General features: G+C 31.2%; 2 protein-coding genes across 2 annotated transcripts; both read left to right on the top strand.

The window, feature by feature from the left end:
- Positions 1 to 5,972: 5,972 nt before the first annotated feature.
- LOC11436622 (taxadiene 5-alpha hydroxylase) lies at positions 5,973 to 7,805 on the top strand. The gene is made up of 3 exons (XM_003617407.4): positions 5,973 to 6,968; positions 7,054 to 7,241; positions 7,482 to 7,805. The coding sequence occupies exons 1-3, from the start codon at positions 6,014 to 6,016 to the stop codon at positions 7,776 to 7,778; spliced, it is 1,440 nt and encodes a 479-aa protein (XP_003617455.1). The 5' UTR covers positions 5,973 to 6,013; the 3' UTR covers positions 7,779 to 7,805.
- Positions 7,806 to 17,854: 10,049 nt separating this feature from the next.
- LOC11436621 (xyloglucan endotransglucosylase/hydrolase 2) lies at positions 17,855 to 19,326 on the top strand. The gene is made up of 3 exons (XM_003617405.2): positions 17,855 to 18,130; positions 18,634 to 18,827; positions 18,924 to 19,326. Exons 1-3 carry the CDS (start codon positions 17,855 to 17,857, stop codon positions 19,324 to 19,326), a joined length of 873 nt encoding a protein of 290 aa, XP_003617453.1.
- Positions 19,327 to 21,320: the final 1,994 nt, after the last annotated feature.

Here is a 21,320-nt window from a genome sequence, read left to right as displayed (position 1 = left end):
TGTGAAATCAATCTACTGTACCCCAACATTTATGAGGAGTGATGGAGACATACTCCAAGAAAAATTTATCTAATTTATCTATCTATAATTCAGAAACTGTTGTTGTTGATGAATCAATATATGATATACCTTTGCTTTTCATAAATAAATAGATATATGAGGGCTTATAGTCTAATATGAAACCTGTGAAATAAGGGTTATTTATATTAGTGTATTATATATGATTTATGAATGAATTTCCTAACAACTTTATTTTCTCATTTTGTTGCTTTTAGATTCCATTCCAAAGAAGGAAGTATTCAAGATGGTCCCAATGTTGGTCGTTAAATATATTATTTGGTGTTTTTTTTTTTTTTTTTTTTTTTGGTGATGGGAAGTATTCATAATATGGTCCCAATGCTGGTTATTAAATGATGCATTACTAGCATACACGCAAATAGTACTGCTATTTAGAACTTAGAATGATGTATGCTTATTTTCCAATTGCTCCTCGCGGTATGAATGAGTCAATATAGAGGGTAAAAAAAACCTAACTCACATACAATGGTTAGATGTATGACTTAAATTGAGCTTGTAAAGCTTGGTTGGTAAAGAAATATGATCTAATCTAGCCACATTTTTGGGCGAGGAATGTGGCTAGGGCGAGAGATGGACCTTATTTGGATAAACAACTTGATTCACAACTTATATTATGCTAAGTAACTATACATGCTCTATTGGTTGTTTTGCTCCCATTTCGTGAGCGCAAAACTTCCACTATGTGCATTGTCGTAAATGGATGTAAAAAATATTTCAAAGAAAAAAAACTTATAATATGATAAGTGCTTATGTATAAGTTGTTTCTATAACAAAAGATAAAATAAAGTTATATTATTTTCGTAAAAGTTAAAAGATATTTTCATAGGTTGTCTTGAAGAGCTTTTGCAAATAAGCTGAAAATAGCTCATGACATGCATAAACTATTATGCAAGTAGAGAGATAACAATAATTGACAACTAATTCATCTTTTAAGATATTTAACGTTGTTGCATTTTCATAGTTAAATTTGAATATGTGACATTTGATTAAGTTGACGAGATCTCAACCAATGTCATTTGTTAATTGATGAAGAAAAAAATAATTCAAATACATGAAATGTTTTAAGGTTCACAGAACACTTATAAAAGTATTAGCATGATTCAAACTCGAAGCCTCAGGATCCGAGACCTATATTTTACTACTAGACCAATTAAGGAATGGTAAAGTATCTTATCTTATAAGTTACACGTTTCACCTTGTAGCTCTCTGATTTCCCGCCATAACAAGCAACTGCAAAGAGTTTGTTTCCCTTCACTTTCACACACGCTTTTTTTAGTACAAAACCGTGTTTTTACGTGGGTGCTACAAGTGTGAGTGAATTACTTCTAATTCGTGACATTTGCTGATGGTAGGTGAGGTTGCACTAAAGTGTTGGAGAGTAATTAATATGAATGCCCAGCAATTTATTTTTCCTTTCAAGACTAGAATTTTAGGATTAATCAAGCATCGGTTTGGTCCTAACTATAAATATTTTTACGGAAATGCTAAATGCTGGTCCTTAGGCACTCGTAAAAGAAATTAAAATTGAAATATTCTCTTGAGAAATACCCTCTCTGTTTCAAATTATATATCGATTTAGACATTTCACACGTATTAAAAAATATAATTAATTTTATATTAAAAAGAATATTGAATTGTTTTACAAAATTCTCTTTAATAAATTATAGGAGAAAAACAAATTAAAGAACCAAAATAAGAGAGTAATAAATAGTCAATAATATAATAGAAAAAGTAAGACTAATGTTTAGTTGGTAGTATCGTAAAGCGATATATAATTTGTGACAATTTTTTTTAAATATTTATATAAATTTTATTAATCAAGAGTGTTAGTTTACTTCTTTATTATTATTGGTTCACAGTTTCGATAGAGCCAACTCATTTGTAGTAGTATAATTTACTCTAAAATAAAAAAAAATAAAAAAAACAATGCAAGGTCGTATTTTCTTTTTTAATAAATTGCATAAAAGTATCACAACTAACCCTAAAGTAGGTATTATAGACAATTGTACTGTGATCTTGTTTTCGTATGCGTTGTTTAAGATCTGACCCAATAGAGATTTGAAGACCTACATTCTCATCATGAGACACTCTAATTACGATTCAAATGTAATGTCATCACCACATTAACATTCAAATGTAATGTTGCCATCACCGAGAATGACATCAATGTCATCGTATTTTAAGTGTGAAAGCCATTGAAGCACTGAATGACATCACCATCATCAAATTGATGCAGAGGAGTCGTGATAAAAAATATTTAAGAAGTTAAACTAGCATATCTAAATTAACATTGGAAGAATCAAACCTAAAATCTAGCATTCTCCATTAATTAAAAGACCAACTTTGATCATGTCTCAACCATTAAGACAGTTGTCAGGTCTTATCCGATTACTGTATTAACAAAAGTAATATATCTATTAGGGTTGGCATTTATCTAAATTCGACTATGTCTCAACAAATGTTAAATGGATTGACATTATCTATTAAAAAATAAATGTTAAATAAAATCGATCATTATAATTTAATAAAGGATTTTGCATCTAAAAAAAAATATTAATTTTAAAAAAGCCTTGTTCTTAGATAATTTTCATCAATTGTAGTTTTACCCGACTAAAAATATTAAAAAATAACATTTGTACAACCTTTTTGAGATAACATCTTCTTTCCTCTTCTTTTGAGACAAAAATAAGAGAGAATTGTCTCAAAAATATACTATAATTGTTGCACAAATATTGTTTCAAAAATGTTATGTTGATACCCATTCATACAAAAAAAGTGACAAAATATTTAAAACAAAAATATTCCAAATATGATATTTATAACAAGATCAATGAACTACAGGTGGACATGCTAGCGATGTTTCTATTATTCCTTCAAAAAAAAAAAAAAAACGATATTTCTATTAAGGTTGCCATGCCTTACCACTCTCATGGCCACATGGAATGCCTTGGAGTAGTTACCATAATCTAATAAGCAATGGGTTGTGATAGAGTGGAGGAGTTGTTCATTTTTTTTTTTTATTTACGAAAAGAGTTGACAAAATGTCAAGAATGAAATTCTACTTGTGCTAGAAACATACTATCTAATCATTGTTTTAAGTGCAATTCATTTTTTTGAAGGCAAATGCTAATTTGTATCCTCAAAAGCACATGAGTGGTATTTAGAGTGCACAAATTGTTAAATTTATGCACTATGCACAAGTTAGAGAAAATTACTTTTAGCCACTAGATTAAAGAGGAACATTTACTTCATCTTCAACCTTCCTATCCCTTGTTTTTTGTTTTTAACATAAATTATTAAAAGCTAGCAAACCTCAAGGCAAACTGGAAACCCAACAACAAGAATACAAGCAAACAACCACACAAAGAAACAACCCTTAAAAATCCTCTTTCGCACACGACATCAAAAGAAACAGATCCAAAACAAAAACAAAAGGGAAAGATGCAACATTGATTTTTCAATTAAAAATCATCTTCCACTTTGATATTCAATTCATTAAGTCCAGTACCGAGGAAATGCTTGAGACCTGAGAGTTTCACTTTGGTTAAAAATGAGGTAAATGAAAATGAAGGATATGGTAATGGTGGCAAGAAGCATCTTTTGTAATTATTTGATTAATTTGATCAAAGATTAATATGGTTTTTGAATTTTTTAAAATTTCTTGTTTTTATTTTATGAGTTTTTCATTCATAATTTTTTGGATTTGCAATTAATTTTGTGAAGATGAAAATAATGGCAAAGAAGATGAACAATCATATGTTCTTGTTTTGGTGTGCCACCATTGAGGTGTTCAACATATATACAACACCTTTCTATTTTATCTCTTTGTGTTCCAAGTTTTGGTGGTTCTTCCACCTTCTTGGCTAATAAATTTTGCCGATTCAAAAAAAAAATCATATGTTCTTGTTTATGTTGAATGTGAAAACTAGTGTTAGAGTAGAGGGAGAAGAGAGAGGAGGAAGAGGTGGAGAGAGAAAGTGAGGGAGATATGATACTAAGAGACTATGATAATAATGCATATTTCATTTAATCTAATGGCCCAAGAAAAAATTGTGTATGGTGCACAAATTTAGGCACATATGTGAAAGAACTTATTATTGAAATATAAGCATCATCCAGAAGTTCTAGCTCAGCTGGCAAAATGCCGAAATTGTTAGGTCGGATGCCATGACCAGGGTTCGAATCCTAGTACCTCCACTTGTGTGTGTGAGTTTATAATGGCTTTGCCATTTCGTCTATCTACAAATATATATATATAAAATCGTGCATTCAACTTCTTAAAAATTAAAATTGTATGTTTTCCAACACAAAATTGCTCTTTTTGGGTTCCTTAACATGTGCCCTTACGACACAAGTTAGTATGACTTTTTTTTTAAAATGGAAAATGTTAATTAGTTCCTCCGATGTACTAGTTAAAAGACCTTAAATTCTAACTTTTTATTAAAGAGTACCTTAGGCCAGGGGTGTTCGCGGTGCGGTTTGAATCGATTTTGAGGCAAAATGTCATCCGATCCAAAATAAAAATCACATGCGGTTCGGTTTGGATGACTAATTTAAAAATATCTGAATTGATCCTATCCAAATATATGCGGTTTAATTTGGATCTATTTTTTGAATATACAAAATGCAAAATATATTTTATTTATTTACTTTTTTTAAGAATATAATTTTTTTATTAATATTAATATTACAAAAACACGTTAAAATAATATATTTGCTAAAATATATTAAAAAATTAAAATTATAGTAGGAAAATTATCGATTATTTTTTAAACATATGAAGTAATAATAATATAGATTAAATCAATGTAATCAAAATGGATAATTGTTCCATAGAAATGCATGTAATTACGATTTTGACAAGTTAAAATACTTGCATTTCTAAAAAATAATTTCTCTTTTTAAAGTTCTTTAAACAATATCCTTAAACAATTGATTAGCATGGCCCAAATAATATTTAATAATAATGAACCTTCCATGTTAAACATTCTTTAACTAGAAATGAACCCACAAAATACAGCTTGATAACATGACAACAATACCATTCTCTGTAAATTGATTCTAGGCGGTTTCAAAACAACATTATCTCCAACATGTTCACATTAGTGTTCAGCCTACCCTTCTAATTACTTTACATAGATATTGTAAAGTTGTTATTCAAAGACGGTGATTCTGTACCAATATTTACTCATATTGCTGCAATTATGAGCAAAATCATCATGCTGTATAATGTAACAAGATCCAATGTCATACACAATAATTATACTTCACCAGATTTTTAGGGATTTTTTGATGACTACATAAGCTTCCAACGTTGACCATTGAGAGATGAATCAATTTTTATTTCCTCGTGTATTTCTCATGCACATAACTATGATTACGTGTCATTCTTTTTGGACAATGAATCTATAACCGTCAGGAATATCCAACTTAGTATTCTTTTCACAACCTCTAATGAACTTGTTTTGTTTTAATTTTAATGATACCATATTCCCTGCAATAAATGTGTCATTTAGTTAATAATTTCAACCGTCCGACCTAAATCAACGATTGAGATAATTTAAAAGTAGTTTTTAGTAATGTGTAATTTGAGATGTTCGGTCTCAAATCAATAATCGAGATTGACTATCGTGTAAAACTATGTTTCATTATTCATATATGGAATCCAAATTCATTTTTGATTATTTTTTTGTTGATTTGACTAGACCACAAGCTTTCAAACAAGAAAATTGTTAGCTATTAGGATTTGACTTAAAAGAATGATTAACATTGTTATAAATTATAATATTATTCAAGTCAACTTGACATCATTCATTTTCTTCCACAGATCAAAGGAATCCTATAAATATGTGAACCAACATGCTAGAACCTCAAAGCAAATTTTATAAAAACAATACAAAAAAGTTTCAAAATTTTCAAAGCCCTTTATCCTAAAATGTCTAAAGATATTATCTATATTCTTTCATGTGTTTTGTTTCCCCTGTTTGCTCTGTTCTCTTTCAATTTCTTGAGGCACAAGCAACAAAATAACAAAGACAAAAGAAAGCTTCCACCAGGTGAAATGGGATTTCCATTGATAGGAGAGACCATGGAATTCTTCAATGCTCAAAGGAGAAACAAATTGTATGAAGATTTTGTTCATCCTCGAATCACGAAACACGGAAAGATCTTCAAAACAAGGATCATAGGGTCACCAACTGTGATAGTAAATGGAGCTGAGGCAAATAAGTTTATTTTGTCCAATGAGTTCAAGCTGGTAAAAAGCTCTTGGCCTTCTTCCTCAGTTCATCTCATGGGAAAGGACTCTATCATGGAGAAAGACGGCGAAAGACACCGCTTCCTACGAGGCGTTATCGGCACTAGTTTTGGCTATGCTGGACTAGAAACATTAGTTCCAAAGTTATGCAACTTTGTTAAATTGTATTTATCTAAAAACTGGCAAGGTCAAGAAGAGATTAGTCTCTACCGCTCGACGAAAGTTCTTACATTTAGCATTGTTTTCGAGTGTTTGTTAGGGATCAATGTGGAACCAGGTATGGTAGATACTTTTGAGAGAGTGTTGGAAGGAGTTTTCTCACCAGCAATTAAGTTTCCAGGTTCTAAATTTTGGAGAGCAATGAAAGCTAGAAAGGAGATAGAAAAGATGATAGTGAAAGTGGTGAGAGAGAAGAGAAAGGAAATTGAAGAAGGAAAGTTGAAAAGAGAGGAAGATAGAATGTTAATGTCTAAATTGGTATATGGAATGATCCAAGGGGAGATTACTGAAAAAGAGATTATAGATAATGTGGTTTTGCTAGTTTTTGCAGCTCATGATACTACTTCTTTTGCTGTTGCTATGACATTCAAGATGCTGGCTCAACATCCTCATTGCTATGGTAAAGTTCTACAAGGTAATATCATAATCAATTTAATTCATATGCATCAACAACGTAAAGATATGATAACGATAATGTAAAAGTGCTTAATTTTATGCAGAACATGTTGATATAATGAATGACAAAAGAAGGGGTGAGAGTCTAAATGTAGAAGACATAAAGAAGATGAAGTATACATGGCAAGTTGCTAGAGAAAGCATGAGACTGTTCCCACCAATATTTGGTTCTTTCAGAAAGGCAATTACTGATATTGAATATGAAGGATTCACTATACCTAAAGGATGGAAGGTGAATACTAGGTTTTTTCTTTCTTCTTACACAAGTTAAATTAAGAATAATGCTTTTTAAACGTAAAAAAAGAAAAAAAACATAAAACTGTATAATAATGTTTTTTTTTTTTGTTAAGCAGCTTAGTGGTTGAAGCTCGCGCATTTTAAATGTAGAAAATTGAAGTGTCTGATATTTCAAATAAATTGATCTACGTATATTTCTATATTTCTCAAGCTGGGATTTTGTGACCCTTTTCAGGTGTTATGGACAACATATGGGACACATTACAATGAAGAGTATTTTAAGGATCCTACAAGTTTCAAGCCAAGTAGGTTTGAGGAGGGAATAGCACAATATGCATTTGTTCCCTTTGGAGGAGGGCCAAGAGTGTGTGCAGGGTACCAATTAGCCAAACTAAATATTCTTATACTTGTGCATTATGTTGTGACACAATATGAGTGGTCCTTACTACATCCAGATGAAACAGTAACAATGGATCCTCTACCCTTCCCTTCCCTTGGAATGCCCATTAGAATTTCCCCTAAGCATATTTAATAAGACCAAGACAAATTTGTTTTACCACAAATAATAATTGTACTCTTTGAGCACATTGCCATTATTATTTATTATTATTATTAAGAAGATAAGATAAATATTAATTTTTCTGTTTTATTATGCTATGCGATACTTAGCACATGTTACTTGGACAAGGATCAAGTATTAAAATAAATTAAAATGAAGCACATGAGCAGCATCCCACTAATTTTCTCTCTTGTACAAAAAAGAAAAACCAATTTTTGTTGGAAAGTAAAGATTCTTGCAAAAGATAATACTCCCTCCGTCCCAAATTGTATGACGTTTTGGGCATTTCACACATATTAAAAAATGCAATTAAATATTGTGTGGAAAAGAGATATTATGAGTTGTTTTACAAAATTGTCCTTAATAAATAATATGGGAAAAATAAATGAAAGAATTGAAATAAGAGAGAGTAATAAATAGTTAAGGTTATAATAGAAAAAGTAACATTAAAGTTGCATTGATATTGTAAAGCGACATACAATTTAGAACAAATTTCATACAATTGGGACGGAAGGAGTATTGGGAAAAAGAATGTTACGGGAATAACACCCGTTGAAGTCACAAAAACAGAAGAAAAGATGTCGGTAGTACCATTTTCAAGAAAATTGCTAAATTAAATGGTTGACATAAAAAATTGTGATAGGCACCAGGCAGCAAGGACGTAAACCGTCTATAAGAAAAATTGGTTCAATGATAGTTAATGTATCTAGTTAAAAATTTGAATCAAATACACCAATTTTAATTGATCATTTATTGATGTTAGGGTGTTTAGAAAACGAAAATATATCATTTATTTACAAAGAAAAATACTAACTTATATCTCTGAGGCACAAGTTTAGAAACTAAACATAAAAATATTTTTTTGGAAATTTTAAAATTTCTTAACGAATGACATTGATAGAATGGGTTTTTTTTATTTTGTTGACGGGTTGGGTAGGCCTTGTACTACTTTATCGTCCTTGACTTAGTATCCTTTGTGTTTTTCCTTCCGCTATCAATATATTGTTTGTTTGCCATTCCAAAAAATAAAAATAAAAAAGTAGATCAAAATTTTTCATATGGGAGAGAGTAATGCTATTACAGAGTTCGGGGAGTATAGAAAACAACAATGAATTACATATGAAAATTATAGAGAGTATTTGACGGTATATCTTGATGTAAACCCTGGTCTCTATTGTAAGATAAATTTCTCCTTTTAGATTTATTTAATATATTATGTATTTAGTTTATGTTAAGGATTTGATAAATCATTTATTGAATGAATCTATAAAAAAAAAAAATTATAAAAGAGATTGGAGAAAGAGTATATGAGATACATTTACCATCATTCACTCACTCAGGTCATTATATATGAAGGACTATTCGCTCATATTTAATTGTCAATTTTTATTTTTTTTTATGGTCGGGATTTAAACCCTGGACTTGCATATATTATGAGACAAAGTCTCTGTAATTGCCAATATCTAATGAGTAGCATGCATATAATTTTGAATATAGATAGTTCTACAATTACAAATAATTTCTCTTCTTAACTACTGAAAGTTTTTGTGGTGTGAAATCAAATATTTAGACCGTTAATGTCGAGTATAGTTCAGGAAAAATTGTTTCAGGATAGCATTGCTTAAATTCTACAATAAATATTTGTACAAAATGTAATTTGTAAAAACAAGTACTCATAAATACATACTAGAATGCATTATCCTATCAATTAAGTTATATTTACATAGACTCAAACATGCTATCTTATGAGAGTATAGTCTCCCAACACCATTGGTATATTTTTTTTTTAACTTAATAAATAAATAATATCTTAAATAAAGTGAGAAGTAAAGTGAACATATCCTATAAAAAACAAAGACGTCAGGCGCTGTTTTATTTTACCAATAGCATGACAACCGTGCAAGTGAGTTTTACTGAACAACAGGAACTTTGCAAGTGAGTTATTGTTGATGTTATTATTAGGGTTTTTTTCTCTCTATAAATATATCAACTTTTCGTTTTAGTCTTTTTAAAAATTTTCTTCAATTATTAGTCTATATAAAATTTTCAATCATAACTTTTGTTCTCTATTTTAAGTTAATTTTTTGTATTTTTTTTTGTCACAAAAATTATCAAAAAATAGTTGTTCAAATATCATTTCTCATTTATTTATCATTGGGAGGAAGGACGGAGAATTTGGTTTTTATGTAGTGATAAGCGGTTACACCTAGGTTCGTCTCTGATAGTTTCTCTTCGGTTTTCAAAACAAACGACAAGCTTCGTTACTACAATTTTGAGTGAAAATATAAGTAAATGTTTGTTAGGTCGTGAGGGGAGCATGAAGGTTATTCACATTAAGCCAAAAGCAATTACGCAGGTGAGTTGAACATTATATTTCAACTTTTTTTTTTTGAAAGAAACATTATATTTTAACTTAAAACTTAAAGGTTTGCGATCTCCATTTTTCAAACATTGTGGTCTTTTAACTCATTTCACACTTCCCACACCAATGTCACTAATTTGAAAAGTTGCTATGTTATATGCTTTATGCATAAAAAAGTAACAGAGAGAAATTGAATTGATCATATATTTTTGGCTAAAATATGATTTTGGTCCCTGCAAATATGCCTTGTTTTGGTTTTAATCCCTGTAAAAAAAATTTGTTGTTTTTGGTCCCTGCAAAATATTTTGTTTTTGAAAATAATCCCTAGGGACTATTTTCAAAAACAAAAATATTTTGCAGGGACCTTTTCAAAATCAAAAGATTTTGCATGGACTATTTCTCTAATAAATAGGTTCAGTCATCATGTGCCACGTGTGCAAATCATCACAAAAGTGGAGCCAGGGACCAAAATGAAAATGAGGCATATTTGCAGGGACCAAAAACAAAAACAAAAAAATTACACGGATTAAAATCAAAACGAGGCATATTTGCAGGGATCAAAACCATATTTTAGCCTATTTTTTTATTGATATCAACTCAATTGAATATTTGGATCCATTAAAATACTTAAGAATGAGAAATGAAAAGGATAAATTTTCATTAAAAATTTAACTCTGCCTAATTAGACTAAAAACAACTTACAGAAAAATGAAGAATATTTTGTAAATCAAGTTATTCACTCATGCAGATCTAGAGACACTAATCTCTCAAAATAACACAACTCTAGTATTTTTCCATGCACAATTGTTAGAAATTGAACTCCTAACCTGATAATTAAGAAACTCAAGCTTCTACTAGTTAATTATATCACGTCATATTAGTAAAATTAGATGAAAATAACCTATCAAAACATTATAAATTGTTTCAAATCCATAGGCTATGTTTGGAAGTTAAGTTTTGGAGGAAAATGGAGTGGGAAGCTTATTTTTTATTTTTAAATTAAAGACATTATTAAATGTTTTTTTTTCTTTTTATCAAATATTCTAGTAAAAATATGATGTTTGGAGTTCGAATACCGGTTTATATATATATTATACAATATCTTATTAATTGACCTACATTTACGGAGAATAGACATTATAAATATGTTTCTATAATTGATTCAAATGTTCATTGGAATATTATATTATCATCTATCCCATCATTCCTTAAAAAAAATTAAAATCTCAAATATTAAGATTTAAACTTGGCTTCTTATTTTTATTTTTTTTCAAAATAAACTATAACTTGGCTTTTCAAAACACTACAAAACCCAACTCTTATTAAATACTAGTTATTTATGATATAAGTCAAATAATTAAAGTCTAATAGTAAATGTGTTGGTCCTGTCATTTTCCCTCTGCAGTTAGTGTTGCACACATGGGGTCCGAGGAGGAAGAGTTGAGTTGGCTATATGCAGTGCACAATTTAAGCTACTAAATTTCTGATACTGTTTTTTGACTATATAATATGCAGTACTTTAAGAATTTGGCAGGTTTTTAAATCTTGGCAGTGTTTTAAATATTGTGTCTTGGATCAAAAAAAAATTGTGTCGGTAGTGAAGGAAGTTAAGATGGTCTGGTGTGCCAGCAATTGGCAGCTAGGCAGCGTCAGTGCACAATAACTACTTGGTTTTTATTAAGAAAAACAAAAAATAAAAACTCAATTTTTTTTATAGATAGAAAATAAAACTCAATTTGTTTTTTTAACAAACAAAAATGAGATATATTAACACTAGAAGAGGAAACACACCAGCACAAGATCGAAGTGTCAGAGAGAAACACCAAAGATTCCAAGAATACCGGTTCGAAAATGAGATAAAGCATAACTATGATAACCTAAAGAAAGCAAAGCCACCAACTATGGTAACCTAAAGCAAATTAGCATACTTTGCTTTCGGCCACAAAAAAGAAAGCAATTTTACTACATCCACGAGCTGAGGAATTGATTTTTTTTTTTTTGTTTTGTTTTTGAATACCTTGTTATTTCTTTCATTCCATAACACCCAAATGCAAGATAGCCAAATAAGCTGCAAAAATGAACGATGAACTTTATAACCACCTGTTGAGAAAGCGAACTGAACAAAATGATCTGAAATATGTTGAGAGACAACCGAAGAGAAGCCTGTCCAATTACAAACAAGGTCCCAAAGAGAACCAAATATAATGCAAGATAGAAACAAGTAACGAGTTGTTTCCACAACCACAAACACATAATTGTTAAACGTAAGGGAGAATGTCACGTATCATCAAATTGTCTTTAGTTGACAACCTATTGCAGAGAAGTCGCCAAGCAAAAATAGAAAACTTCAAAGGAACATCTTTATGTCAAATAAGTTCTGAAACTGCAGTCAAACTATGTGTCTCATGACTAGTGAGCATCTCATACACCCTATGAACAATGTACCCTCCACTTGAGTCAAGTTGTCAAAGCCACTGATCTAGAGTATTTACCTACAAAGTAATATCATGGAGTAAAGCCCTACACTCTCCTACCAGCTCCTCCTCCTACGCCAACAACCGATGTCGCCATTCCAAGCCCAACCCCCCTCACCCCACCCTAAGAAAACATGTCTCCCACTGTGCTCCACCTATGGACAGACAACTCAAAGAGTTTACCAAACCGCTCATACAAGGGTGTCGCCCTTAACCACGGGCCCATCCAGAAAAAAGTATCAACCTCATCACCAACCTTTTCCCTTAAATTCTCCTCGAACCAACTTTCCCCCTCAACACCTACGTCGTCACGAATTCTCGCCACCTCCTTCCACCAAGATGACCCATACTGACTCCCTTCTTTCATCCTCCCTCCCTCCTCTTTGTAACGAGCTGAAAACACTATGAACCACAATCCTCATCTATCCACTAACATCCTCTAATACCATTTGCCTAGAAGTTAAATATTAAACTCACTCATCCTTCTAACCCCCCAACCCACCATACTCCTTTCGCAAACAAATAGACTCCTGATCAACTCAAGTAATTTTCCTATGATCCTCACCCCCACCCCAAAAAATATATTCAAAAGAGATTCAATAGAGGAGATTATACATGAGGGAGCATTGAAGAAGGAAATAAAATAGACATGCAAATATGATAGGATAAACTTAAGGAGAATCAAGCGACCACCAAAAGATAAATTTCAACTTTTCCAACCGGACAATCCAACTTTAATACATAACAACACCAGTTCCGAAAATACAAACTGTCACGCGTTACCACCCATTGGGAGACCCAAGTACCAATTTCTAATTTTTAGAATTGATGTCGGATCATTCAATCAAGAGTCATTAATGTTAATTCCATCCAGCATACTTTTATGAAAATTAAACTTCAAATCCCGACATTTCTTAAAAATTAATAAGAACAATGTGCATAGCCTAACATTAGCCCAACTTTTAACACCCAATAGCAATGTATCATCAACAAATTGAAGGAGAGAAATAATTGTAGGAGGGTGCATCCCAACCCGATATCCAGTAAAAATATTAGATTCCACCATGGTTTTCATCATAACATGCAAACCTTCCGCTGCCAATAAAAAAAAAAAAAAAAAAAGAGGAAAGATGAGCATCTTGTCTCAGTCCTCTCTCTAGCGGAAACTCGTCAATCGAACTACCATTAACCAAAATAGAAGTTGTTGCCGTCCCAATATACTCTTCCATCCATTTCCTCCACAACGTCGGGAAAGACATATATTTGTTATCCCACAAATATAAGTCTCTGGTCCAATTTAGTTCATCATAAAATGTTTTTTTTTTTTTTTTAAATATTTCAACATAAATGCTAATGACTTATTTGTTCCTTGTATAAAAACGTCAAGGACGATATTATTTTTGTCATGACTAAATTGAGCCACAAATAAATTGTTATGGACCAAATTGATTCTTTATACATATTATATATAAAGTGAATGACTATACTTATTGTGATATTATATATTTAAAATGAATATCGTAAAAATATCATTTTACTATGGCATTTTGCTCCAATTTCAAAATAGATATTGATGTTTTTTTAAGAAAGATATTGGTGTTATTCTCTTCACACACATATATATATATATATTAGTGTCTATTTTTGTTTTGTTACAAATTAGGTCAAGGTTTTTTTTTATGGTAACTGGGTTCGAACCCCGGACCTTATATATATTATGCAATTTCTATACCAACTGAGTTAAACTTACGAGGATAGATTAAGTCAAGGTTGATATTGCACCAAGAGCTTCTATCTATCTATCTATCTATTAGTCTATTAATAAAATTTAATATTTATAGCAGGAAACTATTAGTGTATTGTTCAGCTCAGCGTTTCTAATAATTAGAGTTTGGCCATGAGTTAAATTAAATTGGAATAATGATGACTTTAGGCAAGGGATAAATTTCTTTTTTGATCAAGAATGGGGATATATTCTATCTAAACACATGAAGATACTAATACAAATGAATTTAATCAGCGAAAAGAGAAGGAAAAAAATTGACAAATTTTTTATAAAAATAAATAAATAAATAAACTATTAAGAAAAATAAAATAAAGTGGATCCTATTTAAATAAAAAAAATATTAATAAATTTAGTCTTCGTGAGCTTAGCTCAATTCGTATGGACAATGTATAATATATGTAAGGTTCGGAGGCCCCCACAAAAAAAAAAATTAATATATTTAGTCAATTTTTCTCATTTTCTCATATACTTTTATTGTTTATGTAGAGAAAAGAAAGTTTGTCAAAAATATGTAGAGAAAAGAAAGAATTTGAGTCAAAGAACATGACAAAGCTGCCACATGCCAAGAAGCCTTTCAATGATAGCATATCTATTTCAAGTATAATATGAATTCTGCTCTTTCCCTGCACAAAACACTCGCGTCCAAAATCTTTTTCAAATATAACCCTGCATGAGTTAAGTCACGCATCGTGACTTAACTCATGCACCTTACAATTACTGCGAGACTTAAGTCACGCACCACTGAGCCTCTACGCGAGTTAACTCGCGCAAGTTGGTCGGTGGTAAAAAACTGAAGAACAAATGTTTTTTGGACGGTGGTCAATGCTTTTTATTGGTTTTACACTTTTTTTTTTTAGTTTTTCTCACGTTTTTAGACCTCATTAAGTGAAATGCTACCTTAAACCACCTATAAATACCATCACATACTTCATCTTTTCCTCACATTATCTCCTCCCACTCTCCCCCCCTCTTTCTCTTCTTCTTTTTTGCTTCTATAGTCTCTAGGCTCTTTATACCCCTTTAGGTAAATACCAGTGGCTTTTGGGGGAAGTAATGGTCCGTTGGATTGGGAAAAAGACATCATTGAAGGTGAGAAAAACACAAGAAGGGGGGTTGAATTGTGTTTTCTTTTTCTAAAAAAAAATGAATCTTCTTCTGATATCACTTTAGAAGCTGTTTAAGAGTGCTTCTGATGTGATAATACTTCAGATGCAATTAAATTGCTTCTGATGTATTGTTCAGAATCGGATACGCAGCGGAGTAAAAATAGAGTAGAGAAAAGAAAGAGAGACACAAGCAATTATACTGGTTCCTTCCACAAACCGGAAGTAGTCCAGTCCCCCTTGCACTTCCAAGGAGATTTCCACTAAGTAATAATCACACAGATTACAACTGCTCAATACTACACCTAGTATGAGACTTCACAAATGCTCAAGCACGCAGGCAAGAGACTTCCTATGCTCAAGCACTAAAGCAAGAGACTTCTATTCAAACAGAATTACACAGAAAATTGTTTGAGTTTGAACACTTGATATACAATTAGTGGTGTTCACAATACAATGCAAATGAATGACTCTCTAGACTTAAGAATTTCTAAGATTTATCAAATGAACACAGAAATTCAAAGTGCTTTTGTATGAAACAAATTTGGCAGAGTTTGGGCGCTTTTAACTTGTTGTATTGTCTCTACTGATCTTCAAGTCTTCACTCCTTTATATAGATGTGTGTAAAGAGACGTTGAGATCTTTAAGCACGTCAAAAGAGTCGTTGAGAAACCTTGATCAAATACCAATGATCTTTTGCCTGATTTGGATGTTGTCCTATGAAGGATCACGTTCAAATCCATTCCTATCTTGAAGGAACATTTCTGCAAGCAGAGCTGTTATCTTGTCTTGTAGCGTAGACACAAGCAGAGTCGTGGAGGTAGTGGTTGTACACTACTTTGTCAACTCTCAAAGAAGGACAAGCACCAAATGCTTTTCAAACGAACGTTGGCACCTTCCCTTTAGTCTTTCGCTTTCTTAGACGAGGTTGAATCCAATAGACAGCTGTTTGAAACTTCAGATTGAATCTCCTGATCAACTTCAGTTTCTGGTGTTTATATAGCTTCTGAACAATTGGCTTCTGAAGATCTTGCTTCTGATAGATTTGCTTCTGATGACGTCATCAGATGTATTCTGGCTTCAGACGCACTTTCAACTTCAGAGGCAGATTTCTTCAGATGCTTCTAGGTTTCTCTTCTTGTTGATTCCTTTGCTCTCTTTTGTTCTTCCAAGACTTATTAAATTGATCAACTTTGTTTATGGTCCTGTACACTTGAACAAATATTAGCAATATCCAATTGACAATTTTTAATACCTTGTTATCATCAAAACTCATTAAGGTTTATTATAAAACACATTTTGTTCCAACAATCATCCATTGAGGTAAAATTAGGTTTGCTTCCTTTTACTCCAAAAATCTTTTTATCGTGGATAAAAAGAATCATCATGGGTGTATAAGAGGAACCAAATTTAAATTTAATTCAAGGGATCTTGATGTCGTTTTCCCCAACAGGACGAATCACTATTTTCCCCAAGAGCTACTGGTATATACCGAAGAGGGTAAAATATATGTATTAATTATTGTAATGTTTGAATGATATTAATAAAATGAGAGTTATACTTATTAATTTTGTTTTTTATTTGTATTTATTTTTGCATTTATTTTATGTTTATGATTATGTATTGAATAAATAAATATTGGATAAATAAAATCGAATTTATTTTCTAATTTTGTATTTGATGAATAAATAAATTCGAATAAAAATTGAATTAGAATAAAATCGAATTTATTTTAAGTGCATAAATAAATTAGAATATAGCAAATAAATAATTTAGAATAAAGTGAACAAATAATTTAGAATAAAGTGACCAAATAATTTAGAATAAAGTAAATAAAATATTTTAGAATAAATAAATAAAAAAGTAGCCACTTTACGCCACTTAACTTGCGCAACGTTACTTAACTTGTGCACTAGTTTACACTTGTGCTAGTAAACTAGCGCAGGGGCATTTTGGGCATATCTGCATGGTGCGAGTATTTTGATTCGTATAATATTGACCTATTTTGGGCTACTAACTTGTTTCCAAATTTGAAAGTCAAGACACATCCACACAATGATGCAAAGCCCATAAAAAACCTTTTGCCATCAAAACTCATTGTTATTTAAAACCTTTTTTCTATTGTATGTGTCTTGACATCTAAATTTGGATATGTGACACTAAGATTAAGCCATGCCACAGCCTAATTAGGCAACTATATTGATCTGAATCCACTTCTTTTTACACTAATTATAGCAATATCTGTTTATTTAAACTTCAATTTATATTTCAATTTAAATATCCCTCTTCAAAACTTAGGGGACAAAGCAAGAGAAAAACTTATTATGGCTTCATATGCTAATAACTATGTTTTTCTCTTGCTTTGTCTAGGCTTATCCTTTTGCACAATTGCATTTGGTGGAAATTTCAATACCGATTTTAACTATCTCTTTGGAGATTTTAGGGCTAACATACAAACTGGTGGTAATGTTGCGTCACTCCAAATGGATAAATATTCCGGTTCTGGATTTGGATCCAAGAATGCGTATTTGTTTGGTAGATTTGACATGCAAATCAAACTTGTGCCAGGGAACTCTGCAGGCATTGTCACTGCATATTATGTATGCATTTTGTTCCATAACCCTCGTATATGCATGCAAAAGTTTAATAATATTTATAATGGTTTCAAATTGTGGTTTACGATATACTGCAAACCTTTATATTGAGGTAAAATGTGGATGATGTAGCTGAAATTATGGTTATGATATCGTTTTGGATACCTCTAAAACTGTTATACCGCAAATTTGGAATTGCCACAATTACAAATTTACGCATTCATCCGGTTGACACATCGTTAGCCATTGGATCGATATTGGAGAATGCAGAATGGAAGCAGAAAATGTTTTTTTTACATGCATGGTTTGAATTTTTAAACTTTGAAAATACCATGATTGAAATTTTGATTGTCTGATCTTATCCAATGATCACCGACGTGTTGACTACGTAAATGTGATTGTGCACCACAATTTGAAACTATTATTATGCTTATGTGCATGAATGCATAGCATAATATAAGGGCTTTCACTTATTGTATGTCCGATTAATTTCTTATGTATATATGCAGCTAAGTTCTGAAGGAGATCACCATGATGAAATTGATATAGAGTTTTTGGGCAACGTGACTGGTCAACCATATATTCTCCAAACCAATATTTATGCCAATGGTGTTGGGGGTCGTGAGATGCAGTACTATCTTTGGTTTGATCCCACACAAAACTTTCACACCTATTCTATTGATTGGAATCCTCAACGCATAATGTAAGTTTGTTGGATCAAGATCAGACGATTTAAATTTGAAAGCTGATAATAAAAAAACTAGTATCAAAACAATATATCTAAATCATGTGTGTGCAGGATATTGGTAGACAACCAACCCATAAGAGTGTCACGTAACAAACAAGGCAGTGGTGTTCCATTCCCAACAAATCAACCAATGAGGTTATATACAACACTATGGAATGGAGAAGCATGGGCAACACAAGGAGGAACAATGAAGGTTGATTGGTCAAAGGGTCCATTCACAGCTTGGTTTAGCAACTTCAATGCCAATGCTTGCGTTCCAAGTCAATCTAATAATTGTGTTGGTTTCAATGGTGGAACAAATAGAGGTCTTAGTATTGACTCAAGGAAGAAGCTTAATCAGATTTATTCAAAATGGCTTGTTTATGATTATTGTCATGATGTTAGACGTTATGCTAATGGTCTTCCAAATGAATGCCGCCGCAAGTCCCCCCGTCGCATGGCTCTTGAAGATTAACATGTTTCATCTTCTCAGTGTTGTGGCCCTAATATATATTGTGAAGTAAATTTTTTATTATTTTTTTGTGAGGGAGAAATATGTATTCATTTATTGGAGACTCATTTCATACCCATGAAGGGGAAAAAGTTGATACATGTATCTCTACAGCAAAATTAATTTATTATTTAATCTTCTCGATCGGTAATCCACTTTTTCAGTGAAGCATTAATTTTATTTTTCTATTGTTGTTTAATTTATCTTTCTCATACTATTTATTAAGGACAATTTTATAAAACAACTCATAATATTTTTTCCGTGTAAAATTAATCATATTTCTTAATACATATTCAAAACGTTATATAATTTAGACCGGAAGAAGTATTTAGATACCGGTAATCTTCTTTAAAAGAAGATTTGCAATTAAATAATGGCTAAAATATGGTTTTAGTCCCTGCAAATATGCCTCGTTTTGGTTTTAGTCCCTGTAAAAAAAAATTGTTTTTGGTCCCTCAAAATTTTTTGTTTTTGAAAATAGTCTCTGGAGGGACTATTTTCAAAAACAAAAATTTTTGCAGGGATCTTTTTTAAAAACAAAATATTTTGCAGGGATAAAAACTACAAAATTGGTTCAGTTATAATGTGTCACGTATATCAATCATCACAAAAGTGGAGTTAGGGACTATTTTCAAAAACAAAAAATTTTACAGGGACGAAAAACAATTTTTTTTTACAGGGATTAAAACCAAAACGAGACATATTTACAGGGACTAAAACCATATTTTAGCCTTAAATAATCAATACCTTCTATCTTCTGCACACAAAATATAAACACACTTATTATGTTAGTTTTTTACTTATTTATTTTTCTTATCGAGTTAAAATATCGTACCTACACAGTTAGTTTTTTCATACATTCAAAAAGTATTTAAATAAAAAGTATGGGTTAGTTATTAGCTAAGGTGTCGGTTGATATAGTCCTCAACTATTATTCTCTTTCTTTAAGCGATTGATATTCAAAAAGGAACTTAGAGAAAATCAGGGAGAAATATATGGCAAGGTAAAGAGGTGTGAACACTATAGCGGTCGATGACATATCATCTTATGTAATTTTTAGCATATTTTTCAATCATTTTAGTAATGATTTGAATCAATAAAATGAGTTTTAGAGTTGTTGCTCATGATTTTAGGGGCATTTTATAATGTTTTCATATCAAGTCATATAATTCATGCTCTCAAAAAAAAAAAAAAAGTCATATAATTCTAGTTCTTCCCTTAAACCAAACAATTCATAGGTGTTTTTGAAGTATTGTATTGTAAAAGCATGTAATTTGGCAAAGCAAGACACCTCATAAAAAAGTGGAAGACAATGAATAAAGGTTCAAGTTGCCTCTTATGACATTATAAGTTAGGGAAATTATATCTCAAGCCCCAAGACCAATTCAGAAAGAAAAAGAAAAAAAAAACACTCTGGTTGAAGTCACGTGTGAGGCATTTGAAACATTGCTCTCGGTTTCACTATCATGCGCAAGGCGCGCCAACCCACACACCGGGCGTGTGCGGTTCCATGAACAAATAGCAAAATGTTGTTTTTTCTATGTGAATTTGGGGGAAAAGCCTCTGTGAAAAACGAGTTCAAAATATGATTTTCAAGTTCAAAATTTCATTACCTTTATCTTGAACTTTTGATGTTTAAAAAAATTCATATTCGATACATCCCATTTTAAAAACTGCTAAATTTTAGTAAATAAACTTTTTATAATTTTATAAACATAACCGTAAAAAAAGAATTTAAAAATTTAAGAGTTTAAGTTTAACTAGACAAATTTGGTTTTAGAAATTATGAGAGAAATTTTTTTAAGGATTAAAAAACAATAAAAATTAAGTAAAGACTAAGCTTAGAAGATTTCCATTTTATAGGGACCAAAAACATATTTACCACTATAATATATATATATTATTAATGTATATTTTGATAAAGTTGTAATTAGTTGTTAAGTGAAAATCATTTTACT

Source organism: Medicago truncatula, chromosome 5 (genome assembly GCF_003473485.1).
Source record: "Medicago truncatula cultivar Jemalong A17 chromosome 5, MtrunA17r5.0-ANR, whole genome shotgun sequence".
In the NCBI taxonomy this organism is placed as follows: Eukaryota; Viridiplantae; Streptophyta; class Magnoliopsida; order Fabales; family Fabaceae; genus Medicago; species Medicago truncatula.
This window is presented reverse-complemented; position numbering and strand designations above follow the sequence as displayed.

Excerpts from the sequence above, each read along its gene's own strand:
- LOC11436622 (XM_003617407.4), top strand. The coding sequence starts at position 6,014 with ATGTCTAAAGATATTATCTATATTCTTTCATGTGTTTTGTTTCCCCTG. Across the intron at positions 6,969-7,053 it reads CTATGGTAAAGTTCTACAAG|AACATGTTGATATAATGAAT; the intron begins GTAATATCATAA and ends AATTTTATGCAG. Across the intron at positions 7,242-7,481 it reads CTATACCTAAAGGATGGAAG|GTGTTATGGACAACATATGG; the intron begins GTGAATACTAGG and ends GACCCTTTTCAG.
- LOC11436621 (XM_003617405.2), top strand. The coding sequence starts at position 17,855 with ATGGCTTCATATGCTAATAACTATGTTTTTCTCTTGCTTTGTCTAGGC. Across the intron at positions 18,131-18,633 it reads GCATTGTCACTGCATATTAT|CTAAGTTCTGAAGGAGATCA; the intron begins GTATGCATTTTG and ends GTATATATGCAG. Across the intron at positions 18,828-18,923 it reads TGGAATCCTCAACGCATAAT|GATATTGGTAGACAACCAAC; the intron begins GTAAGTTTGTTG and ends ATGTGTGTGCAG.